At 45.0% G+C, this 27697-nt stretch overlaps 1 protein-coding gene across 1 annotated transcript; it reads left to right on the forward strand.

Annotated features, from left to right (window-relative positions):
- Positions 1-322: 322 nt before the first annotated feature.
- Positions 323-27637, forward strand: PCDH12 (protocadherin 12). The gene is made up of 4 exons (XM_075344383.1): positions 323-3365; positions 20216-20307; positions 23560-23714; positions 23952-27637. The coding sequence occupies exons 1-4, from the start codon at positions 459-461 to the stop codon at positions 24311-24313; spliced, it is 3516 nt and encodes a 1171-aa protein (XP_075200498.1). The 5' UTR covers positions 323-458; the 3' UTR covers positions 24314-27637.
- Positions 27638-27697: the final 60 nt, after the last annotated feature.

Here is a 27697-nt window from a genome sequence, read left to right on the forward strand (position 1 = left end):
TAACAGAGCCCTGAGAATCTGTCTTTGTAATGAACACAGTTGACCATTCTATACAATGAGATCATGAGATGGATTATTTTGTGGGGTAATGTAGTTAAATTTGGACAACGAGAGGTTAATGGACGATTGTCCATTAGCCGACTTGTAGTTCCTTCCTCATCGCTCTTCCTGTAGGAGGACGGCTGTGTTGCCTGGGAAAACAAGTCATAACTTTCTGGCACATTTCCCCTCCCCGCGTTAATTTGCTTTACTATTCTTCCCTACATCATGCATAACCTTTTGTCTGGCCACACTGAATTGTGTAAATGCCTGCAGCCCTGTGAGAAGTTACAGACCTAGTCTGTACGGCAGACTACATGCAATCCAATGTGAGATGAAAAAGAAGACCTTGAGGACCTCCTGTTGATCCTCAAATTTCGAAAAGACTTTTAATTTTTTTTTATTTGTTGTGAGGAACCATGGATGGGATTCTTAAGGTCGTCAGCCATATCTATCTTCTTCTACTTATTTGCTCCTACCACAAAATCTATTGCAAGAATTCATCTTCTTTAATGGTGAGATTTCGAGTCAAAGAAGAAGTACCCGTCGGCACAATTATTGGACACATATCTGATGTACCGGGCTGGATAAAGGATTTAAATGAAGAATATCAGATCATGCAGGAGAGTCACTTTTTTCCAGTTCAAGTAGGCTTAAATAGTGGATCGTTGATGACTACAGGACGTCTGGACAGAGAACAGCTTTGTCACCTTCATGGACATTGCATCTTGTCTTTTAATGTCTTAGCAACCAAGGTCTTGTCCTTAGTACATGTGGAAATTGAGGTTTTGGATATCAATGACAATGAACCAATATTTCCCAAACCGGAACTGGATATGGAGATTTCAGAGAGTGCTTCTCTACGGACAAGAATCCCTCTTGACAAAGCTTGGGACCCCGATAGTGGCAGCAATGGAGTAAAGATGTATACCCTTTCACCCAATGACCACTTCATTTTAAATATTACTTCTGGTTCTGATGGTAATAAACATCCAGAATTAGTAGTGGTAAAGGAATTGGACAGGGAACAGCAATCTTCTTTTAACCTTTTTCTAACTGCTGTGGACGGAGGGCATCCACCAAAATCTGGGACTGTCCAAGTCAAGATTAATGTCTTGGACTCTAATGATAACAGCCCAACTTTTGGAGAAAGCTCTATTATTCTAGAAGTCTTAGAAGACACCTCACCTGGAACACTCCTTATAAATCTTACTGCCACTGACCCAGACCAAGGTCCAAATGGGGAAATTGAGTTCTCATTGAGTAAACATAATCCTCAACATGTCCTCAATATGTTCACCATTGACCCTAAATCAGGTGGAATTGTTCTGAAAAAGTCACTTGATCATGAGGAAAGACGTTCTTATGAATTAGATGTGCAGGCAAAGGATTTAGGACCTAATCCTATCCCTACCCACTGTAAAGTGGTCATTAAAGTTTTAGATATTAATGACAATGCACCGGATATCAAAGTCACTTGGGCTTCCAAGGATTCTTCAGAGATCGTGGTATCTGAGGCCGTTCCATTGGGCAGTTTTGTAGCTCTGATTATGCTCAACGATCCGGATTCTGGTGAGAATGGACTGGTGCACTGCCATTTAGCTCAAGACCATGAACATTTTAGGTTGCAGAAATCTAATGGTAACAGTTATATTTTAATAACCAATGCCATACTGGACCGAGAGAAGTGGGATGAGTATGAATTAACCATTCAAGCTAAAGATCAAGGTGAGCCCTCATTTTCTGCTACGAAATCTTTAAAAATCCGTGTTAGTGATGCAAATGACAATCCTCCTATTTTCGAGAGGCCAAGCTATGATGTTTTCCTAGATGAAAACAGTGGTCCTCTCAATCATCTTCTAACTTTAAATGCTCATGATATTGATGAAGGACATAATGCTGAAGTCACATACAGTATTATTAACTCGGTCATCTATGGAATACAACTATCTTCATTGGTTTCAATCCACTCCAGAACAGGAGAAATTGTAATTCTTAAGTCTATAGACTATGAGGAAATGAAAGAAATTAATTTCTTAGTTCAAGCAGAAGATAATGGGGACCCAAGACTATGCAGCAATACTTCTGTTAAAGTATTTGTAAAAGACAAAAATGATAATAGTCCATTGATCGTGCAACCAAAACTTAAGAGAGGTCAGGCCAGCATTACCGTCCTTGTGAATGCTGAGACAGGGTATTTTCTTTCTGCAATGGAAGTTACTAATTCTGAAGCTTTTGGATATACATCAGATGAAATATTATCAGAAACAGCAAAACTAAATGTACACCCATTATATCAAGTGGTGGCTACTGACGAAGACTCAGAGGAAAATGCTAAACTTCTCTACCATCTGGCAGGTAACCACAAAGCCTTGTTTATTATGGATGAACATCTTGGACATATATACCTAAATGCAAGCAATGCTAGTAACCTCATTGGAAATACTTTTGACTTGGAAATCACTGTCAGAGATTGTGGAACTCCTTATCAGGAGGTCAAAGCTCTTCTTCATGTTATGTTTAGTAGCCACTTGGACCATCTAAAAAATTCAGCAAGCGAATCCAATGGTAAATTAAGCTTATCCATGGTGATTGTTATTTGTCTGGCTGTCCTTTTGGCTATATGTCTTCTGATTTTAGCTCTTGTGATGTCCTTTTGTCGAGTGGACAGAAAGGACAATAGAGCTTACAATTGTAGGGAAGAAGAATCAGCTTATAGGAAGCAACCGAGAAGACCCCAAAGACAAATCCAAAAGGCAGATATCCATGTGGTTCCAGTGCTCAGAGGTAGGCAACAACAACAACCTGTCACGCCAATAGAAGAAGCCAAACCATTTCCTGGCCCAGATGATGGTGACAAAATGCTAGAAGATGAAACCTTGCATACTCCTTTTCATCTAACACCTACTCTTTACCGTACACTAAGAAACCAGCATAACCCCGATACTCTTAGAGAAGATACTACAGACTTAGAACACTCTTTCTCTTTGCCCCCCTCTGTTTGCCGAACTCTACAGTACCAAAGACAGAGAAGTTGCTCAAGAGAGAACCTTCAAGACACACATGCAACCCTTCCTGCAAGCAACAAAACATTAAAAAATCCGGGAAGTCCCCAAATAAGAGCATATGATGAACCCAATCCATCGGAACCCATCATATTCAATGAAGTGGACTTTTCACCAGCCACATCCCCAACTCTGAGACGTCAAAAGAACATAGAGCAAACTTCTAAAGAACAAATAATAAGAAGCCTGGTACGCTTGTCTATGGTAGCACTGGCGGAAAAAGAGGCGGTGGAACTCACAATGCAATCCCCACACGTACAGGTGAGAGCAAGTTCTTATTATATTTATCAGCATTCAACTTGTATTTAGTTTATGTACTTGTCCTAAATTAAAAGGGTTGCATATTCATGGAAACCCCCTGTGGGTCTGCCAAACTTTCTGATTAATAGAGGGGAAAGTGAGGCTGTGGGCCTCTCTCTATGATGTCCATATGTCCTAAAAGGGAAATATTTCTTAAAAAATCCCTTTAAGGCTCTACTCCTTCCAATTGACTTTCATTTACCAGTCTCAACATATAATTTGAGTGACTAATAGCCAAAAATGACCAAGGAAGGAAGTACAGTGATCAGACATGACTTCAAATAATAATGGATTTTAAGAAATTTCCCCTTCGACGCATTTCAACACAGTTTCTATTTACAGCTCTGAATTCAAGACGTCAGTACAAGCATTAAATAGAAACCACAAAGTCATTATTTCCCAAAGTTCAAGCTATTCTATACTGATAAGAAACATCACAGTTTGTGACGTCATCTGTCATTGTGACTGAATCATAGGGAGGTTTGACAATTGTCTGAGATCATCAGCTTTAAATAGTACTCTTATGTAAGAAATGGTGGTTCCATGGCGGCCTTCTTCCTGGAATGGTTCCACGCTTGTCCTTAGACTGTATCCGATATTGACACCCAGCCTCATTCAAGGGAATGCAATACCAGAAACAGTGAAATTACAAATGTATGAGGGTCTCACCACTGAGATGTTCATCTATTTTGCTGTCAGTAGGGAGGTGGTGCGCATGTGTGTCTCTCTCAATTTGTTTCTTCGGTAGTTTAAAAAAATGTAGACAGCTTGGCCTGTATGACAATCTCTCCACTTATAGGGGTGCTTGACAGACCCTGTTCCTGGGGTAAGAGATAGGTACCATAGGTGAGATATTCAAGTAGGGCCCACAGATGTCATAGGAGGAAGTCACCAACTTGAGATCAGAGCAAAAAGCAGAGGTGTCCACTTTCACAGACGAAGGATATCGATATATTACATAGTAGGTCAATAATTCAATTCGCAATCTAAATTGACCAATCCGGTCAAATGGGCATCCTAATCTGCACCTCCTCGCCCCCTCCTGTGCTGATTCATGTGGATGACGCCTCGGACGCCATCCATGTAGGTGGGCAAAATCTCCATACTCTCGGCAAGTGCATGTGCTCTCTGCTCTGCCCTGTTGCAGCCAAAGCTGAAAATATTGGTGCGCCTGTGCGAACCGGCGAGTTCTCTGCGCAGGTGCAAGATTTTGCATGGCGATGTGGATGATATCACCTGCTTCATCCACATAGCCAGCAAAATCTTGCGCTTGCACAGAGAACTCGCCGGTTCGCACAGGTGCACCAATATTTTCAGTTTCGGCTGCAACAGGGCAGAGAAAAGTGCACCTGCACAATCCGAGAGCCTACATGGATGACGTCCAAGGCGTTATCCACGTCAATCATCACATGAGGAGGGTGAAAGGAGGGACAGGGACAGAAGGCGCAGATTAGGACACCCATTGGACTGGACCGGACAATTTACATACAGGGCGGAGATTTTATAAAGGTATTTTTGGGGTCTACAAGAGGGGTCAGGGGGTCATGGAATGCAGCACAGGTGTTGCTTAAGGTGCTAGTTTTAGGTTAGAAAGCCAAAATCTGGTGACAGGTTTCCTTTAAAGAGATTGCCTAAGATTAGAAAAACATGGCTTTCAGAAAAAGTGCCACTCCTGCCTTCAGGTGGTGGGTAGTATTACAACTCAGCATTATTAACACCATTGGAGAGACCAGATGCAACCCATGGAGAGATATGGTGCTGTTTCTTGAAGAATGCAACCATGTTGCTTGTTTCTGGACAACCCCTTACATTTTGCAATCATTATTTGGGGTCTTGAATAGCGATAAGCGAATATTACATTTTCGGGCTCGGATAATTCGCACCGAATGCCTTGTACTACTCCAATATTTGTCACAAATAACGAACCTAATGCAAGTCAATGGGGAACCGGCAAATCTTCAAGAAAAATGCTTGGGTTCCCCATTGACTTGCATTAAGTTCGTTATTCGTGACCAATAAGTACTAGGTATTTGGTACGCATAATCCGAACACAAATATTTAAGCATTCACTCATTACGAGTCCTGAGAGGTGACTTTTATAGTAAAAGTGCTGTCTATAATGAGACAAGTTGTCTCAGAAAACATTTTAAATCTCTTTATATTTGAAACAGTTAATTAAAGTATTAATTCCTGTAAATTTTTGAAAAAAAAATATAGCACCTGCAATAACTTTTGAGTTACTGCAGAACAACAATTAACAGGAAGTCTTGACAAACAATAGATATTGTCCTGAGAGTAGCTCAGATATTATTATATACAGTAAATTCACTTGCAGATATAATCTAGTGTACATGTTACCGGCAATGTGTAAAAACAGGCATTCTATAGAATACCTAGGCAATGTATACAATGCCGGAAATGGGTTGTCAAAGTATGAAATACATCAGATATTCATACATTTCCTAGTCATTCTATAGAATACCTAAATGACAAACAGGCGGAGTGTATAATACTACAGGGGTGGTCCGTCTAAACGTAGGTGGACAGAGTAGGCAGCAGAAGATCTGTGAAACTGGCTCAGTTGCCCTTAGCATTAAAAGGCCATTGTAGCCTCCCGTGCTGCAACAAATAGTCAGGAATGACACTTCTGATTCCTTTTTTTTTTCCCAGCAAAGATATCCTGTTGTTCATTTTGCATTTCTTCTTTCATGTGTTTGACTGTTTGTTATTAATCACTAATAGTCAGGAATGACACTTCTGTTTTTCCCAGTAAAGATATCCTGTTGTTCATTTAGGATTTCTTCTTTCATTAGTTTTTTGACTGTTTCTTACTTTTTTCATTAGTTTTTTTCACTGTTTGTTAATAAAGACTTTTCCAATCTGGTCATTATATCAGACTTTGCCCTGAACAGTTCTTGTCATTCTTTATAATACCTAGACATTTTATGTAATGGCTAACTTTTCCAATCTGGGCACCTAGACATTTTATGTAATGGCTAACTTTTCCAATCTGGGCACCTAGGCATTTTATGTAATGGCTAACTTTTCCAATCAGGGCATTATATCAGACTTTACCCTGAGAAGTTCTTGTCATTCTTTATAATACCTAGACATTTTATGTAATGCGTAGGGAAAGTATAGAACAACACAGATATTTCATACCTTGCCTGAAAACGACAGGGATTGTATACATTGCCTAGGTATTCTATAGAATGCCGGGTTTTCATACATTGCCTGTAACATACAGTATATACAATGTTGAATAAGTTTGTAAATACTTTGTAATACTCATCTTGTACTGATCCTGAGCTACAGCGTGAATTATGCTTCAGAGGTGCATTCATAAATCAATCTGTTAAACCTAAATTTTCCCTAACAAAGTTCAGAAAGGGTATTATAAAGATTACAATATTCAGAGAGGTAATAACCAGAGTAAGCTTAGTGCAGACAATAAACCAGGCATGCAGAGAGATGTCTTCTCTGGAGAGTTATGAATACAGCTCTGTTATTCTGGATCAGCATAAGATTAGCACTTTGTAGGGAACCTGTCAGGTGACTTATGCCATCCAAGCTAGCAGCATTCACATTTGCACCTCAAAGTTCCCTTCCTAACCAGCCCTGTATAACATACAGTAATTCTCTAAAATCAATGTATAAAAAAGCATGTATTACTTCCATCTTTCATATACAAATTAGGGCCTTGATTAGATGAAGGGCCGTTGTTTCCCGAGACTAGTCCACCTTCTTTCCATGTTATCACACCCCTGTTGGAGTGATGACAAAATTTCCGCTAGCCGGCATTATAGCCAGCTCCCGGGAATCTTGCGTATGCCTGCGGCTCATTTTGGCTGGGCCAGTGTACCCCAGATGCAGAGTGTACATGCCCTGACTTCAGAGAGGCGCACTGTGCATGATCGGAAAACAGCTTCTGCACTTCCAGGATGCATACATCCTGCTTCTGACACACAGTAATACTGTTGAAATGAGCGGTGCGCATGCGCAAGACTTCCAAGAGTTGCAATGATGCTGGCTCCTAGTAGTGCTGTTTTCCAACCATGCGCAGTGCACCTCTATGAAGTCAGGACGTGTACACCCTGCATCTGAAGTACACTGAACCTGCCGATATAAGCCTTGCGTATGCGCAAGATTTCCAGGCGCTGCAATGACCCTGGCTCCTGGCAGTGCTGTTTTCCAATCATGCACAGTGCACCTCTCTGAAGTCAGGATGTGTGCACCCTGCATCTGAGGTACACTGAATCTGCCGAAATGATCCGTGCGCATGCGCAAGATTTCTGGGAACTGGCTATCATGAAAATCTTGTCATCATTCTAACAAGAGTGTGATAACATGGAAACTGGGCAGACTAGTCTGGGAAAACAATGGCCCTTCAACTAGTCATGGCCCTAATTTGCATATGAAAAAACGGAGGTAATACATCCTTTTTTGACACATTGATTTTAGAGATTGATGTTATACAGGGCTGATTTGGAAAGGAATTTTGACATAAAGATGTGAATGCTGCTGGTATTGATGGCACAAGGGATCTGACAGGTTTCCTTGAAGATGCATTTACCCTGCAAGATAATAGAGAAGGAGCATTTTTTAAAAACGGTCACTTCATCATCATTTTGCAGGGTAAAGAGGCTGCCGACCAACTGATGAATAAGCAAAATGTTCCTTCATTGGGTGAAATGATCCTTTGTGCAGCGCAAAAGATCATTGTGTAAACATATATCTCAGCGTGCATCATTTGTTTTGGTCTGCTTGTGTAAAAAAGCGTTTAAACGACAAGCGATCGTTTTCCGCCACTGGACAGTCTGCGTAAATGGAACATCGGGCTATGAGATGTTTTTGAGGACTTTTTTTTTTAGAGAAACTTTTCAAAAACTCTCCTACTTCATTTTTATGGCTAATGCACTTTGCTGTTCAATAATGAAGAGGTTTTGGAAATCTGTTGGGGGGGAAACAGAATGTGCATGGCACTTTTTTGAAGTGGATCCTGACACAATCTGTTACAAATCGGAGGCGCCGTAGCTGCAAGCAGCCTGCTGCTGTTCCCTTTATGCCCAGGCGTCGGATTTCGATTTTGGCCGTGCCTCGGGTTGCCCAGCTGGCTGCTTATTCCTCCACGCCTAAGTGTGGAGAGGCGGCTAGTGCACATGCTTGTGCCAATTTACCCCAGCCAGAGCCTATGTCCAGTGTTTCGCCTAGAGAGCATGCTCAGCCTGTTAGTTCCATTCCTGAGGCCAAGTCCTCAGTTCAGGCTACTGAGCATGCTCACACACTTAGTGCAGTATCTGAGGATAAAGGGTGCTTTACACGGTGCGACATCGCTACCGATATATCGTCAGGGTCACGTTATTAGTGACCCACATCCAGCAATGGTAGCGACATCGCAGTGTGTGACACCAAGGAGCGACGATCAACGATCGAAAAATCGTTAAAAAACGGTGATTGTTGACAAGTCGCTCCTTTCCTTAATATCGCTGCTGCCACATGTACGATGTTGTTCATCGTTCCTGCGGCATCACACATCGCTATGTGTGACACCACAGGAACGACGAACATCTCCTTACCTGCGTCCACCGGCAATGCGGAAGGAAGGAGGTGGGCGGGATGTTACGTCCCGCTCATCTCCACCCCTCCGCTTCTATTGGCCGGCCGCTTAGAGACGCCGCAGTGACGACACTATGACGCTGAACGCACCTCCCCCTTGAGGGAGGGATTGTTCGGCGGTCACAGCGACGTCGCTGACAAGGTATGTTCGTGTGACGCTGCCGTAGCGATAATGTTCGCTACGGCAACGATCACCACATATCGCACCACCGACAGGGGCAGGTGCTAACGCTCGTGACATCGCTAACAATCCCTAGCGATGTCGCAGCTTGTAAAGCACCCTTAAGTCTGGTGAAGACTTCACTGGGCATGTCCGTGATGTGGCAGGGCCTGATAGGCTGGATAGCGTCAGGTCCCCTGATGATGTGGCCACTCTGGACTGGCTCACAGAATCCTTCCCCAATGACCTGGCACCTCATCATTGGTCTTGTAACAATGACTGGTAGGGTGTTTGGGGCGGTGCTGCGGTTGTGTCATTAGTGACGTGGCGGGTCCGGATAGGCCACTGGTAACATCACTGATGATGTGCCACTCACCTGTCGGCGCCATCTTGTGTGACATGATGTTTGGGGCGGACCTTAGGTATTAAAAGGTCCTGGAGAGCGCACCCCGGGGTGCAGTCCATCATAAATCATGAAATTATTAAATATTTAATTTGCCAATTACATTATTACCATTTAATAAAATATATTTAAACACTTATTTTCAATTAAATATGTCCAGCATGTGCGACCATATGTTCCCCTAAGCTAATCCACTTTGGGGCCCCTTTCACAACATTTTTATTCAGATGTTTAATACGCATGAAAAAGTGGCACAAAGCCATCTAGAAAAATTGACAAAATAGACAGCAATATCAAAACGGCATTGTTATGCACATGTTCAGCCATTTGCTACTTCTTTTAACCGCTTCAGGATTCGGAAACCCTGGAGTGGTTAAAAGAAGCAATTTGTTCATTCTTCGAGCAGTTTTTAGCTGCTTGCTGTCTTAACAAAAGATATAAGGAAAAGATGTTGATGAATCTACCGCGAAAACAAACCCACAAATAGCGGCAAAGCTACTTAAGGATAAAAAGCTGCCAAATTAAAGCTGACATAGCCTTACAGTTGCTCTAAGAGGATTTGCTACTAATGTCTTGGTGCCAGGTAGCCCAGAACATCGGTCCATATCTTTTTTTTTTTTTCAGTTGAAACACAGAACATAAAAGGTCTTGTGGCGTCCATACTGCAGCAGTTTAAAGGAATCTACAAAATTTTAGGTGGTTATATTATCATAACTGATTGTTGTGTGTGCATGTAACCCAAAAGAGAACAGAAGGGAAGGAGAGCCCCAAAGTGTAGATGGAACACCTGGAGAGCAGAAGGGAAGGAGAGCCCCAAAGTGTAGATGGAGCACCTAGAAAGCAGAAGGGAAGGAGAGCCCCAAAGTGTTGATGGAACACCTGGAGAGCAGAAGGGAAGGAGAGCCCCAAAGTGTAGATGGAACACCTGGAGAGCAGAAGGGAAGGAGAGCCCCAAAGTGTAGATGGAACACCTGGAGAGCAGAAGGGAAGGAGAGCCCCAAAGTGTAGATGGAACACCTGGAGAGCAGAAGGGAAGGAGAGCCCCAAAGTGTAGATGGAACACCTGGAGAGCAGAACAGAAGGAGAGCCCCAAAGTGTAGATGGAATACCTGGAGAGCAGAAAGGAAGGAGAGCCCCAAAGTATAGATGGAACACCTGGAGAGCAGAAGAGAAGGAGAGCCCCAAAGTGTTGATGGAACACCTGGAGAGCAGAAGGGAAGGAGAGCCCCAAAGTGTAGATGGAACACCTGGAGAGCAGAAGGGAAGGAGAGCCCCAAAGTGTAGATGGAGCACCTAGAAAGCAGAAGGGAAGGAGAGCCCCAAAGTGTAGATGGAACACCTGGAGAGCAGAAGGGAAGGAGAGCCCCAAAGTGTAGATGGAACACATGGAGAGCAGAAGGGAAGGAGAGCCCCAAAGTGTAGATGGAACACCAGGAGAGCAGAAGGGAAGGAGAGCCCCAAAGTGTAGAAGGAACACATGGAGAGCAGAAGGGAAGGAGAGCCCCAAAGTGTAGATGGAACACCTGGAGAGCAGAAGGGAAGGAGAGCCCCAAAGTGTAGAGGGAACACCTGGAGAGCAGAAGGGAAGGAGAGCCCCTAAGTGTAGATGGAACACCTGGAGAGCAGAAGGGAAGGAGAGCCCCAAAGTGTAGATGGAACACCTGGAGAGCAGAAGGGAAGGAGAGCCCCAAAGTGTAGATGGAACACATGGAGAGCAGAAGGGAAGGAGAGCCCCAAAGTGTAGATGGAACACCTGGAGAGCAGAAGGGAAGGAGAGCCCCAAAGTGTAGAGGGAACACCTGGAGAGCAGAAGGGAAGGAGAGCCCCAAAGTGTAGATGGAACACCTGGAGAGCAGAACGGAAGGAGAGCCCCAAAGTGTAGATGGAATACCTGGAGAGCAGAAAGGAAGGAGAGCCCCAAAGTATAGATGGAGCACCTGGAAAGCAGAAGGGAAGGAGAGCCCAAAAGTGTTGATGGAACACCTGGAAAGCAGATGGGAAAGAGAGCCCCAAAGTGTAGATGGAACACCTGGAGAGCAGAAGGGAAGGAGAGCCCCAAAGTGTAGATGGAGCACCTGGAAAGCAGAAGGGAAGGAGAGCCCCAAAGTGTAGATGGAACACCTGGGGAGCAGTAGGGAAGGAGAGCCCCAAAGTGTATATGGAACACCTGGAAAGCAGAAGGGAAAGAGAGCCCCAAAGTGTAGATGGAACACATGGAGAGCAGAAGGGAAGGAGAGCTCCAAAGTGTAGATGGAACACCTGGAGAGCAGAAGGGAAGGAGAGCCCCAAAGTGTAGAAGGAACACATGGAGAGCAGAAGGGAAGGAGAGCCCCAAAGTGTAGATGGAACACCTGGAGAGCAGAAGGGAAGGAGAGCCCCTAAGTGTAGATGGAACACCTGGAGAGCAGAAGGGAAGGAGAGCCCCAAAGTGTAGAAGGAACACATGGAGAGCAGAAGGGAAGGAGAGCCCCAAAGTGTAGATGGAACACCTGGAGAGCAGAAGGGAAGGAGAGCCCCAAAGTGTAGAAGGAACACATGGAGAGCAGAAGGGAAGGAGAGCCCCAAAGTGTAGATGGAACACCTGGAGAGCAGAAGGGAAGGAGAGCCCCAAAGTGTAGAGGGAACACCTGGAGAGCAGAAGGGATAGAAAGCCCCTAAGTGTAGAAGGAACACATGGAGAGCAGAAGGGAAGGAGAGCCCCAAAGTGTAGATGGAACACCTGGAGAGCAGAAGGGAAGGAGAGCCCCTAAGTGTAGATGGAACACCTGGAGAGCAGAAGGGAAGGAGAGCCCCAAAGTGTAGAAGGAACACATGGAGAGCAGAAGGGAAGGAGAGCCCCAAAGTGTAGATGGAACACCTGGAGAGCAGAAGGGAAGGAGAGCCCCAAAGTGTAGAAGGAACACATGGAGAGCAGAAGGGAAGGAGAGCCCCAAAGTGTAGATGGAACACCTGGAGAGCAGAAGGGAAGGAGAGCCCCAAAGTGTAGAGGGAACACCTGGAGAGCAGAAGGGAAGGAGAGCCCCTAAGTGTAGATGGAACACCTGGAGAGCAGAATGGAAGGAGAGCCCCAAAGTGTAGATGGAATACCTGGAGAGCAGAAGGGAAGGAGAGCCCCAAAGTGTTGATGGAACACCTGGAGAGCAGAAGGGAAGGAGAGCCCCAAAGTGTAGATGGAACACCTGGAGAGCAGAAGGGAAGGAGAGCCCCAAAGTTTAGATGGAACACCTGGAGAGCAGAAGGGAAGGAGAGCCCCAAAGTGTAGATGGAACACATGGAGAGCAGAAGGGAAGGAGAGCCCCAAAGTGTAGATGGAACGAACACCTGGAGAGCAGAAGGGAAGGAGAGCCCCAAAGTGTAGAGGGAACACCTGGAGAGCAGAAGGGAAGGAGAGCCCCAAAGTGTAGATGGAACACCTGGAGAGCAGAACGGAAGGAGAGCCCCAAAGTGTAGATGGAATACCTGGAGAGCAGAAAGGAAGAGAGCCCCAAAGTATAGATGGAGCACCTGGAAAGCAGAAGGGAAGGAGAGCCCAAAAGTGTTGATGGAACACCTGGAAAGCAGACGGGAAAGAGAGCCCCAAAGTGTAGATGGAACACCTGGAGAGCAGAAGGGAAGGAGAGCCCCAAAGTGTAGATGGAGCACCTGGAAAGCAGAAGGGAAGGAGAGCCCCAAAGTGTAGATGAAGCACCTGGAAAGCAGAAGGGAAGGAGAGCCCCAAAGTGTAGATGGAACACCTGGGGAGCAGTAGGGAAGGAGAGCCCCAAAGTGTATATGGAACACCTGGAAAGCAGAAGGGAAAGAGAGCCCCAAAGTGTAGATGGAGAACCTGGAAAGCAGAAGGGAAGAAGAGCCCCAAAGTGTTGATGTAACACCTAGAGAGCAGAAGGGAAGTAGATCCCAAAGTGTAGATGGAGCACCTGGAGAGCAGAAGGGAAAGAGAGCCCCAAAGTGTAGATGGAACACCTGGAGAGCAGAAGGGAAGGAGAGCCCCAAAGTGTAGATGGAGCACCTAGAAAGCAGAAGGGAAGAAGAGCCCCAAAGTGTTGATGTAACACCTAGAGAGCAGAAGGGAAGTAGATCCCAAAGTGTAGATGGAGCACCTGGAGAGCAGAAGGGAAAGAGAGCCCCAAAGTGTAGATGGAACACCTGGAGAGCAGAAGGGAAGGAGAGCCCCAAAGTGTAGATGGAGCACCTGGAAAGCAGAAGGGAAGGAGAGCCCCAAAGTGTAGATGAAGCACCTGGAAAGCAGAAGGGAAGGAGAGCCCCAAAGTGTAGATGGAACACCTGGGGAGCAGTAGGGAAGGAGAGCCCCAAAGTGTATATGGAACACCTGGAAAGCAGAAGGGAAAGAGAGCCCCAAAATGTAGATGGAGAACCTGGAAAGCAGAAGGGAAGAAGAGCCCCAAAGTGTAGATGGAACACCTGGAGAGCAGAAGGGAAGAAGAGCCCCAAAGTGTAGATGGAACACCTGGAGAGCAGAAGGGAAGGAGAGCCCCAAAGTGTAGATGGAATACCTGGAGAGCAGAAGGGAAGGAGAGCCCCAAAGTGTAGATGGAACACCTGGAGAGCAGAAGGGAAGGAGAGCCCCAAAGTATAGATGGAGCACCTGGAAAGCAGAAGGGAAGGAGAGCCCCAAAGTGTTGATGGAACTCCTGGAAAGCAGACAGGAAAGAGAGCCCCAAAGTGTAGATGGAACACCTGGAGAGCAGAAGGGAAGGAGAGCCCCAAAGTGTAGATGGAGCACCTGGAAAGCAGAAGGGAAGGAGAGCCCCAAAGTGTAGATGAAGCACCTGGAAAGCAGAAGGGAAGGAGAGCCCCAAAGTGTAGATGGAACACCTGGGGAGCAGTAGGGAAGGAGAGCCCCAAAGTGTATATGGAGCACCTGGAAAGCAGAAGGGAAAGAGAGCCCCAAAGTGTAGATGGAGAACCTGGAAAGCGGAAGGGAAGGAGAGCCCCAAAGTGTTGATGTAACACCTAGAGAGCAGAAGGGAAGTAGATCCCAAAGTGTAGATGGAGCACCTGGAGAGCAGAAGGGAAGGAGAGCCCCAAAGTGTAGATGGAACACCTAGAGAGTAGAAGAGAAGGAGAGCCCCAGACTGTAAATGGAGTACTTGGAGAGCAGAAGGGAAGGAGAGCCCCAAAGTGTAAATGGAGTACTTGGAGAGCAGAAGGGAAGGAGAGTCCCAAAGTGTAGATGGAGCCCCTGGAGAGCAGAAGGGAAGGCTCTCCTTCCTTTCTGCTCTCCAGGTGCTCCATCAACACTTTAAGATATGGCTCAAGGTAATGATCTGTTCCACCTTTGGAGAACAGCTCAGTCACTCAATGGACTCCATTGACTTATAATAGTGTTTGATGAGTTCTGTCATGGTGTCAGTCATTTTGACAGAAAGGTTGGGAGTTACTCTTATTATTTCCATCACATTTAATGGAGCATCCGACACACAGAACTTAGCTACTAGATATTGTCTGTAAAATGTTAATAACCATTGAGTTTTCATTGACTGGTGACTGACAGGAAAATCTGGCGAAAGACTTGTATGAGTTGGCGCTATTCCACATCCTGCCCCACATTGCCTTCATCCAGGGGCTCCAGCAATTCCTTCCTGAAGGCCACCCAAATAAAACATTTTACATGTGATATGTTCTGCTGACTAAAGATTTACAAAATGAATAATGGGTCATATTTATCGCATATAGTAGTCTTCCATCTGTAAGCAGGGCCACTTGTGCCATGAGCCAAGGTGAGCATCTCGCCTCAAGTGGCGGTTTAAGGTGTCTCTCATGTGGTGGTAAATTGCCAAACCCTTAGATCTTTGACTAAAAACTCAGCCTCAGTAACAATGCATAAAGGGGGTCGGGATGCATGGAGGTGGCTGAGGAGCTGAGCTCTTTCCAAATGGATTAGATGCCAGCTGTATTACATTGCCGGCTTCTGTCACTAACAATCAACTGCTGTTAACCATTTAGATGCTGCTGTCAAACTCTGCTATCGGCAACTAAATAGAGTAGTTGTGGCGCCCTGGACTAGCCAGGTCGTCACAGATAACACACAAACACCTCCACCCCATTAGACAGTGACACCAGCCAAACCAAAAACCCTTGTTGCCTCCCTCCAGTGTCTGATGTCCATACCAGGTGGGGCGGAGCCAAGTGGTTGGCCCCACCCACCGAGGAGTTCACAGGCCTGGTGGCGGGAAAAGTGTCAGAGTAGTTTTGGAGTTTGAAGAGTGAGGAGTAAACACTTGGGTGTCTGGGTTTGTGGCCCAGGCACTGACTGCAAGGTTGGCAGACGGTGGTGGCCGTCTGCAGGAGTGGTGAAGCAACGCGGAACCGTAGGACCGGGGTCGGGCGTTGGCCCGCCGGCACCGACCGGGGAGCGAAGTGAAGCCAGCACACACAGGCAGGGCCATCGGACCCCGACCAGGCCCTCCATAAACGGAAAAATAAAATGTTATGGATATCGAAGAAAGTTGACACAAACCAAAATTTTATCTTTCAAAACCTCTGGATGTTTTTTTTCTCCACTTAAATAACCCTTCTCTCCCCCGTGCATGTTTGGCATTACCGTAATTGCACTGACAAGAAGAATCATGTTTCCAAGTCAATTTTAAAGCACAATTGAGGCTATAAAAATTAACCCCCCAAAAAACACTGCATTGAACTGATATAAATTCAGTACATTATCTATAAAAGTTATCTGTACAAGGCAGTCAGGCCAGGAGACCTCGAATGCGCGTTTTCACGTAGTGCTTCCTCATATATTGATCTTTGCACATCTTTTAGACATAATAAACCATTCATGTCAGTATCTTCCATTTTTTTTCCGGTACATGTCACACGGATGACACATGGATGCTATCCGTGTGATGTCATTATGTGATCCATGCTCCAAGAAAAAACTGACTTGTCTCTGAGAGTAGCATAATATAGGGCACGAGAGCCTGATTCCAGTGATGTGTCACTTATTAGTTTGTATTACTATAGCTTCAATACAATCAGTATTTTCTCATCAGGAGATTAACAGTACTGGACTAGGTCTCATGTGCACAGTAGTCAGGCTAATCTGTGTAACCCCACCCCCACCACGGATAGGCAGCTTGCTGACAATGCACCAAGAAGCTGCCAATCAGGGGTGTTGGCGGGGATATAGACAGCCCAGAAGACTTAGCTCTGCTACATCTACACTAGACAAAATAGAGGTATTCTATAAAAACTACCATGAGCAGCCCAGTAAGTGACAGATCCTTAGAATCAGGTTTTCTTGCTCTATTTTATGCTTCTCTAAAATCATATTGCAAAAACCTGCTGACAGATTCCTTTTAAAAAGACTTTACACCCTGGTGTTCAAAAGTGATGAAGCATTTCCCATTTGTAGTACGCTACCTGGTGCCCGCAACTCCTCTGCTTAGATCAGTGTTCGTCGGACTTTGTTCACAGTGCAGAGTCTGACAAACTGCCTTGGATTCTTTAGTTGCACAGCCTGTCATGGGCATTGGCTGGTTCGGGCTTCACTGCTCTCCAGTACAGCGGACGTTAATTTCTGCTGGCCTGGGATCAGCTGCTGGGAGCTCAGGTTGCTGATCACCATCTCCAGCCTTTATAAGATTCTGGATTCTGGGGCTGTTTGCCGGATATAGCTTTTGGCTTCCTCGGGTCCTGTGGGTATCCAGTTGCATGGTGTTCTACAAGTTGCAGGTCTGCGTGGTGTAGGAGTCCTCCAGTTTTATATTTATCTCTTACCCCTTTTGCGTTACTCCCTAGTGCACATACGGTCCCTCCTTTGTGTTTGAGTGCTATTTGCATGAGTTTTTGTTTACCCTTGTCTGTGCCTATTAGTGGAGTTTTTGTTACTGGATTTGCGTCCCACTTCCTGGTTGGGGGGGAAGTTGTATCGAGGCTTGGACAGGAGACAGGGCCACGTTGGAGGCTCAAACCTGGCTACCATTAAGTCTACCTTCAAGATAAGTGGCAGCACAGGGGCCTCAGTCTTTGGGTCAGCCTAAAAGCCCTGGCTCCATTTGTAAACCCCGGTGACAAAGTCTTTTTGCTTTTCTTGCTTCAAATATGACAGCCATGGCATGGAGAGTGCAATTGTAAGTGTACACCGCACCTATCATGTCGAAAGGCAAAGGTAGGCATGGTTTATACTTTACACTGCCCTTCTAGTGCCACTGAGGAAGACATCTTGGTAGTAGGAGGAAAGGATTAATGATCTAAGCAGAGAAGGCAGTAAAACCAAACAGAGGGCACCAAGTAGAGTGAATGTATGGTCACTTTCTAGTCCCAGGGTGGAGGATCGTATTAAATTAAAACATTGCTAAATAATATTAGTTCTCCTGTGAGTACATTATACTGAATAGGCTATCAGTGTCTCTGAATTAATCCTCCCCAGCCCCATTCGGTAGCACCCGCGGGGTAGGGGGTTAAACGTTACTCGTCGCCGGGCCGGGTCTGGGATGTCACGGGTGGCCCTGCCTGGCTTCGTGGCCCCGAGGTGTACAATAAAAGGGGATGATGAATGGTGGATGGGATGATGGGGGTAGTTGGGAGTTGTCTCGTGACGCCACCTGCGGTACGTAGCGAGGTATTAGCCGCCGCTGCGGTCGCTGTCCTCTGGGCCAGGTGATGTCGCAGCTAGGATAGTTCATCTTTACACAGGTGAAGCTAGGCCCCAGGGAGGATGATGGTGGTAGTCCCAGGGAGGATGATGGTGGTAGTAGTGTCCGTTGGCGCCAAAGCACGGGACGATGGCACCAGCAATGAAGGAAGGGGACGGACACAGTAGGTGCGGTTCCAGGTCTTTACTCACTGTCCATGGGTTGCCCGGGAGGTGCCGGTCTTCCCCGTGTTGGGCTCCAGCCAATCCTGGGTAAATTAGAGGTAGCCACCGGTCCTTGAAAGTGTTCTTTCCTAAGAGGTGCCCTGTCAGAAGTGAGAAACCCTGGCTGAGTTTCCTGCTCCAAGCCTCGGGCCCCATGAAGAAAAGAGAGAAGAAAGTGGTGTTGTGTCGCCAGAACTGAAGTCCCGACTTGACTGAGATTGTGTAAAGGTTGCTCCTACTTCTACCCCAAGTGGTGCCCGCCCCACCAGGTGGTTGTCCTGGTGATCGGGAAAGTCCCATGCTTCGTGATGGCCACCCCCCCTATCTACCCTAGTCCAGTCCCCAGTGAAAAGGCACCTAAACTATATGTAATGTGGAATGTGGAACACCGGTGATTAACCCCCTCCTTACCAGAGATAAATACTGCACCTTAAGTGAGGTGCAGTACCCTGTGGCGACTGAAGCCGCAGGACCGCCACAATTCCCCATACTAAATATGACTATGCATTCAGGGTTTGTCAACCTTCCTAAGGGCTCATGTGCACGTTGTGTACTCACATGCATTTACGCTGCATATTGCACTGCAGCATAAATGCATGCGTCCTGCATCCCCTGCACAATCTATGTAGATTGTGCATAAGACATGCGCACAATGCTTTTATGAACGCAGCGATTTGGGTGCTAAAATTTTGACCCAAATCCATGCATTCATAAAATGAGCATGTCAATTATTTCTGCATTCTGGATGCAGCTCCCACTCTGTCTATGGTGGGGGCAGCAGCCAGAGCGCATGAAATCGTTTTTTGTTTTGTTTTTTTTACAAAAAACTGCATCCATTATGCAGTCTTTCTGCAGCGATTTGACAAGCACATGTGCTGTCAAATCGCTGCAGAATATTCTGAAGTTATGTGCGCATGAGCCCTAAAACTCCAGGACAGTTTGTAAAATGTGGGCACTTTTTCACCCCGTTCGTAAAAGAAATTAAAGGCGCCCATGATTTTTTTAAGCTGAAGGAACTTCTATAAATTATTTTGACTGTAATTATCATTTTACAGTGAATGCAGCTGATGTCTTCAGATCAGAATTATGGGATGTAGACTTGTAGAATTAGGCCATGTTCACACGTTGAGTATTTGGTGAGTTTTTTTTACCTCAGTATTGGTAGCCAAACCCTGGAATGGCACAAAAACTGAGGAAAAGTATAATAGAAACACGGGCACCACTGCTGTATTATCACCCACTCCTGGTTTTGGCTGAGGTATAAAAAATCACCAAATACTAATGTGTGAACGTGGCCTTATAATCATAATGGTTTATTGTGATTTTAGAATGTGTCGGTAAAAAATATTGTCTGTTCGTGATTTTTTGATAAGCTGTCTAAAGAAATAAAAAGTCAAGTTGACAACCCTGTATACATTTCTAAGGTATTGTCACTATATGTAATGGCCTCCAGTCTACTGGCCCTCCTTCCGCATTTTTAGTCATGCTGCTCAAAATGGCCTCCGAAGCAGAGTGAGGAGCATCTTCCTCCTGCCTTCCTATTGATGTGGGATGGACTAGCACTGATGCTAATGAAGGTGTCATGACCGTCCTGTCACAGAGAAGAGCCGAGGAGACATGATTGTCACTTACTATAGTGCTCTCCAAGCTTCTACATTGACCATTTTGGACATGAAGAAAACTGTGCGTCTGAGATACAGAAGGAGCAGCCGAATGGAGGCCATATTTACTATCAGCGTGTCTATTCATTTTCTGGCAAAATTATTATCGCACCAAAATTAAACACATTCCTTTTTGTATTATCTTTTTAGCAAATTTCTCAGCTCCTGTCCCTGCTCCACCAAGGACAAGTTCACCCCAAGACACTTCACAGAGGGAATAAGTATTCGTCTAAAGCTGGCAGGTAATGTGAGAAATTATATAATGGCTGACTATATGAAGGAACTTGCTTTCAATTAGTAGATAGCGACAGTCATCCTGGTCTTCAAAGGAAGCTGCACTCCCCTAGATAATACATAAGTTCAGCACAACGGTCTATTTACAGGCATCTAGAAGGATCTCTTGTTTATCATGAGTTTGAAATTTAAAGACATAAAATTACTGAAGCGTTTTCCTAATTCAGATGGTCAGAGACAACTTAAAGGGATTTTCCACTTTTGGAAAACCACTGTCCCATGGCTTCTGATAGATTGAAAAAATACAAACTTCTATACTCACCCTTCCCGAGGCCAGTTCCAAAGGCTGCTTTGCTCGTGAAAGCACCCGCCCCTGTCGTTTGTGCGTCACAAGCAAATCGCTGGCCTTGGCGCACAATATCGTTAGTCCACGTCACACGTACTTACCTGCCTAGCGACGTCGCAGTGGCCGGCAAACTGCCTCTTTTCTAAAGGGGCGGTTTGTGCGGCGTCACAGCGACGTCACACGGCAGGCGGCCAATAGAAGCGGAGGGGCGGAGAGCAGCCGAAGGAAAGACATGCCCACTTCATTGCCAGAGGACGCAGGTATGGTGTTGTTCGTCGTTCCTGGGGTGTCACACGTAGCGATGTGTGCTGCCTCAGGAACGACAAACAACCTGCGTCCTGCAACAGCAACGATATTTGGGATTTGAACGACGTGTCAACGATCAACGATGTGGTGAGTATTTTTGATCGTTAGCGGTCGTTCGTACGTTTCACACACGTCGCTAACAAGGCCGGATGTGCGTCACGAATTCCGTGACCCCAACGACATTTCGTTAGCGATGTCGTTGTGTGTAAAGCCCCCTTGAGTCTCTATGTCTGTGATTGTCTGCAGCACTGACATTGATAATGCTGTAGCCGATAACGGAGCCCGGTCTGAGTTGACAATAAAAGCTGCTCAGAGCTGCTAAGATCATTGATTGGCTGCAGCTCTATCGACATGAAGTCAGCGCTGCAGACAATCAGAGACACCGGGAGCAGCAGCGGAAACTCAACACTTGACTTAGAGCGGGGGAGTAAACACAGGTTGTTGTTTTAATCCCTTCACGACCAAGGATGTATATATACGTCCATGGCCATGTCTGTACCTTTAATGTGGGCTCATGTCTGCTGATGTGATCGGTTAGCCCCTTAAGTCGTGCTATAAAACTCTGACAGCGTGATCTAACATCAGGTTTCATTAATGATTTAGTTCAGAATTTAATCAGTTTGGGTACTTTTCCACTTGCGTATGACTCGTGCGAGTCTCGCATCGCATCAGCCGGCATGGCCGCACACTCTCCTGACAGGAGTTGGTTGGCTGCATGTATGTCCATGCAGCTGAGGCGCTCGTGTTCGGAGAGCGTCAGGCCGTGTCGGGTGATACCGATGCGAGACTCACGCGAGTTATGCGCAAGTGGAACTCCGGCTTTTGGTCCAAGTTTTATCAATTTTTTTTATCATATATTAAAAAAAGGCTTCTCTACCTTTTCCTAACAGTCTGTGAAATTCTGACAGCTCATAGGTAGCAGCTGAGTGCTGTCCGATTATATTCACAAACCCACAGACTTGTATTGCCAATTTTGATGGAACACTCGGATCAATATCGGACATGTCTACGCAATGTTGCACGGACTGGTCAGTCAGTAAAAAATCACGGAAATGTGAATGGCCCCACTCACCATTTTACAGGTACTAGAACTATCCATGAAAAACATGGATAGCACTCGTATGCAAACAATGGTGCCATTTGTTTTATTTGTTGTCATGTATGGGGGTAATGGGGTAGGTTCTAAACTAGAATATAAAAAAGAATTTAAACATTGTTCAGGTACTTTAAAAATAAAAAATCAGACCCCTGAAATCACAAATTCAGTTTGTGAATTGACATTTTTAGATATTTGTATTGAATCGATCATACTAATAAGTCAATATTCGCTAAAAGAGACTTCCAAAAATGTCCATCTATTTTCTTCTCAGCTTTTGGTCTGAGACCTCATGGAAGGCGAGGTCACTTGGTTTTGGTGATGTGGTGGCCATTGTAGCCAGGGTACTGAACATGTGGGGTGCTATGGCTCCGAGTCCTGGGAGTTTTTCCTGGGAGCATAGTTGATGGGGGGAATCTGAGCGGCTCCAATCTGCTGGCACTTTGTTGTGGTGAAGGTCACCCAACACCGCTATTCTTTAGAGTAGTTTGCTAGTACATAGCAGTGGGCTTATACATTTTGATCAAAATATTAACTAAGAACCTAGCATTCATTTTTGTAATATTGACTTGGCCGCAGTGTATAATATTTGGATTTTTGTACCAGATCTTTTTTTTACAGTTATGGTTGATGTTAAACTGAACCTTTTCCCTCAAAATTATAAATCAATCTGCTCAGTTCATGTTAATATTTGATTTACTACATTTTAGGATAACTTCTGATGAAAGTTAAAACAAAAAGTTCAATAGTGTACCTAAAAATATGGTTTATTAATATTAAAACAAAGAACATTTTTTAAAATGACCGTAAGTTTCTTAGTACAAATTTTCAACTAGCAGTCATTCAAGTGGGACCCATAGTTTCTAAAGACATCACCCACTGGAGGTGTGGCTGTATGGTTGTTTTCACACTACGTTCCGATCCCCGTTCAGTGGTCCCATTGGAGCTTCTATGTGAACCCGCCGCAAAATGGGCTTCGGACGTATGCGTTAATGGGGCCATGGATTATAATGCTTCAGATGGAGTCACCATGTGCTCTGTCATGCATACTTTTTGGGAGTATACACTTACTGGAGGTGGACCCCCAGACATTCAGTAGTAGACTGTGTCTGGGTGTCCGCCTCCAGTAAGTGGATAATCCCAAGAAATGTGCATGACGGAGCACACGGTGACTCCGTCTGCACCATTATAGTCAATGGCCCCGTCGGTGTATACATCTGAAACTTGTTTTGTTTGGGGTTCGGATGGAAGCCCCAATGGGACCACTGAACAGAGATCGCAATTGTCACAGGGGTGTATGGATGAACAGGGGCTCTTAGGCTGGGGCCCCTGTGCTGTCCCTTATCTAGAGGATAGACTTGATGGTAGTCAGGCTCGCGCCTCCAATGTGGCCCTGTCTCATGTTCAAGCCCCGATACTACTTCTCTCAGCTTTCTATATATTTTTGAGATGTCTTTTGCTTTTACTTTAAGAGCTGCAGGAATTGATGGTTAGTCCATGTTACTCTTTCAGAAATGCTGGACAAGACAATGACTGGCAGAGCACAAAGGACAGTGGACATGGTGAAAGCGAGGCTGGTGACTTGGATTCTGAACCAGGTGGAGATCTTTCTTCTACCCATCAGATGGTGGAGGACAATCTGGAGGCTCTGTTTGGTCCATCTATAGGTGAGTTACGGTAATTCAACACATGATTTTGAATGATTAAGGAATCGAGGTTTGATGTAAATCATAAAGAATATCATCAGACCTCACAAAACTAACTTACAAAAATGCCTTATCACACGTACCTAAGTGCCATATGGTAATTGAACTCATATATTTTCTAACCTACAATCTGAAGGTGGGCTGTGTGATCAATTCTTCATACGATCAACTATATTACAACAGATACCTTTATTTCAGGTACAGAGAGCAGTCGGTTGAGTGATCTAGATCCGGCGTGGATTGCCCGTCTTTCTTTGCCTTTAGCCAACAACTACAAGGAGAATATTTTTACCCCAAATAATCAAATAACTCAAGAGCCTACTATAACGGCAGCCGACAAAGAAGATCTCAGAACCTTCCTGACGTTTGGCAAAGCGTCTGATGAGTCTCAAGAGAACAGACTGGCCAGCACCTTCCTTTCCGAAATGAGTTCTTTATTTGAGATGCTGTTGACGCAGAAAGCCGAATCTCACGGAAATGCCACCTCTGAGGTGCTTATGAGGCTGTCTGGCTGCAGCAAGAGCATGGACAGTAATAAAAGTGATGGGTCCAAGATTTAACCAGAAGACGGTAAACTGAGGGTCAACATGATGATCGAGCATGAGGCTCTTGTCTCAGCCATCCACCTACTTGTGTATCAATATGGCACTTAGGATGAAGTTTTTGAATTCGTATTGACTGAATGGGAGAGTTGTAGATATAAAGATGAAAGGGAATATGGCAATATTTGCCTTAATGGATGAATATGGATTATTGGTGACTCTTACACTATGATCATTATGAGTAGTTGGAAATGTAGATTTTTGCGCATTATGCAAGGCAGTAGAACTTAGAATATTAACACAGTTACACAGTATTTTACTATTGGTGCTACCAAAGGCAAATTTGCACATTCTTTGACAAGGGCTAATTTGCACTGTATACAACAGTTGCGGTAGTAGACATGTAGACAAAATATAGTGTCAGCTAATATGTTGTTTTATTACATATCTTAAAGGGGTTGTCCAGTGAAAAAAAAAGAAATATCCTTATATATGATAAAAGTAGAAAGTTAAATAATTAATATACTTCAATTTTCTAAGGCTCCCAAATCTGAAGACACTTTCTCTGGTATTGCCATAGTTCCAATTTGTAATTGACACTTTGCCAAAATTTGTGTCAAGTGCTATGTGTGAGGGGGGCTAGCTGTCTAATTTCAAAAGCTAAACCAGCCTCCTTTTCTGTCACAGCAGATACGTAGGCAGAAAAAAAGGGCTACCTTACCTATTGAATCAAGTAGTCATTAAGTTACACTGAACACCGATAGCATGTCGACAAAGGAAATACTCCTGTCCAGAATCTGACTGGATGGATGTGTCCTTGTTCAATGCAAATGTATTGAGCGAGGATGTAGCCATCTATTCAGATTTTGTCCGGGGGAATGTACATTGCATACTTGCAGGCACATGACCACCATTCCTGGCTCTGACACTGGAGAATTCTCACAGTGGAAAGTGTGCGCAATGTGAGGATTCACAAGTCTGCAGTCACAGAGTGACACAGAGTGACTGCAGACTTAGGGGTACTTTGCACACTACAACATCTCAAGCCGATGGTAGCGATGCTGAGCGCGATAGCCCCCGCCCCGTCGCAGCTGCGATATCTTGTGATAGCTGCCGTAGCGAACATTATCGCTACAGCAGCTTCAAATGCACTTACCTGCCCTGCGACGTCGCTCTGGCCGGCGAACCGCCTCCTTTTTAAGTTTGTGTGGCGTCACAGCGACGTCACACGGCAGGTGGCCAATAGAAGCAGGGGGGCAGAGATGAGCGGGACGTAAACATCCCGCCCACCTCCTTACTTCCTCATTGCAGCCGGGACGCAGGTAAGGCTATGTTCCTCGCTCCTGCGGCTTCACACACAGCGATGTGTGCTGCTGCAGGAACGAGGAACAACATCGTAACATCGGTCCTTCCGAAATTATGGAAATGACCGACGCTACACCGATCATACGATTTCGGCGCTTTTACAATCGCTAATCGTAGTAAACAGGATTCACATACTCCGATGTCGACAGCGACGCCGGATGTGCGTCACTTTCGATTTGACCCCACCGACATCGCAGCTGCGATGTCGTAGTGTGCAAAGTACCCCTTAGAACCGACAACTAGAGATGAGCAAACCTGAGGTTTGGTGTTTGTACCAAACAGAAAAAAACAGAGTTTGGGTTCGGAGAATGGGTGATTTAATTATGCAAACCACTTGCGCAAGCATCACTGTGCTCGGGTACACTCGGTGCTCAGCACAGTGTGAGCTGCTTTCAGTGTTTGGTTGGCTCGCACTGGGGGTAACAACAGCATGATCAAATGTAGTGAGCACCAAACAAAAGAAATGGAAAAACCCTTCCCATCCACTCCCGGAAGTGATCTGTTTATGGCTGGCTGCATGTGGTAGAGACCCAAATTGTCTAATTAGTGACTTCCATTGGGATTCAGGTCAAGTCCGGGTCCCAAACTGAACTTTATCTAAAGTCCGGATGAACCCACCGAACCGAACTTCCACGGCTCATCTCTACTGACAACCCCTTTCAATTTTCATACTGACATACAAATTGAAGCTAATCAAGAGCATTTCTTACTTTTTTTTTTACTTTTGTTTGCATGCAATCTATATGACTTTTTACTCTAGAGATCAGTGTTGCTGAACCTGGCATGACACGGGGGTCTCCATTTCCGATACGGTCTCAGTCAGATGACTGCACTTTACATTCAGAAATACATGACTATTTTTGGGGTTGGTTTGGACTTGGCCAACAATAAAAGAAAAAATATTCCAAAAACAGATCTACAGAGATATATGTTGAAGACAAAGAACATAAATATAGAAATATGTTCGAGAAAACATATAAAACATACATAACAATACACACATACTTTGGATATAAAAAAGACCATAAATGATCCAGCGAGGGAAGGAAGTCAACCAGTCCTGGTGGACTTCCTCTCCTTGCTGGATCATTTATGATCTTTTTTTGTGCTACAAGTTTCCAAGTGAGATCCGTGCCAGGATTGGAAGCAAGAGTGAAAATGGGTTTTAAAGGTGAGCTGACACTATTTGGTGTTTTTGTATTATATTCTGGATATGGTACATATACCATCCTAACCGTAAAACAGTGGTACTCAACCTTTCTGACCCGGAGAGCCACATTCAGCTCTGAAAAAGGGTCCCAAGCCATATCCAGCTTCTGCCTCTCTCAGTAGTGACACCGGTATAATGACAGCAAAAGCTTTTTCACATAAATCACACCGAGACAGTATACCAAGATCTAGGGGTTCCTACCTTACCCCCATTTAGATTTGCTCTTCTTTGTTGGGCTACTCACAAAAGTCTCCATATGGAGACCTGCTCTTCATAGCTGATGCTTATGTCTCAAACTGGAAGACACTCGGGAGCCACACATCACGGGTTTGTGAGCCACATGTGTCATAGGTTGGTCGCAGAACATCAAGAAGCGCCTTTGCTTTTCATAGCTGGGCAAGTATGTACCATATGTGCCTCCCTTCCGTTAGGGGGCAGCACATCAGGCACTAGAGAGGTCCATGTAGCCCCCCACCACCACCAGCACTGATCTACACCATATCAGGTCTTCACGACCATACGTTACAAATTAACATAGCTCTTAGTGCACTACTGCTAACCACATCTAGTTAATCATCACCCAAAAAGTCAATGGCTTTCTAGCCCTGCCATATCATTCTTTCTGTTGAGCAGAATGTAGACCATTGAACCCATCGGGCTGCCATCCATTAGACTCGTAACATTCTTTTTATTATTTATGTTATTTATCGATGTTTAAGTGAAGTTTCTAGTTTTTTTTTGTACTTTTACATTGTTGCCTTATATGAACTGTGTTCAATTGAATAAAGATAATAAATCTCCATTTTGTACTGGAAAGTGATTTAACA

This window comes from Anomaloglossus baeobatrachus, chromosome 4 (genome assembly GCF_048569485.1).
Source record: "Anomaloglossus baeobatrachus isolate aAnoBae1 chromosome 4, aAnoBae1.hap1, whole genome shotgun sequence".
Taxonomy (NCBI): domain Eukaryota; kingdom Metazoa; phylum Chordata; class Amphibia; order Anura; family Aromobatidae; genus Anomaloglossus; species Anomaloglossus baeobatrachus.

Bases quoted from the DNA above. Each gene is read 5' to 3' on its own strand.
- PCDH12 (XM_075344383.1), top strand. From the start codon at position 459: ATGGATGGGATTCTTAAGGTCGTCAGCCATATCTATCTTCTTCTACTT. The intron at 20,308-23,559 runs GTAATGTGAGAA...TTACTCTTTCAG, and splicing joins TATTCGTCTAAAGCTGGCAG to AAATGCTGGACAAGACAATG. The intron at 23,715-23,951 runs GTGAGTTACGGT...CCTTTATTTCAG, and splicing joins TCTGTTTGGTCCATCTATAG to GTACAGAGAGCAGTCGGTTG.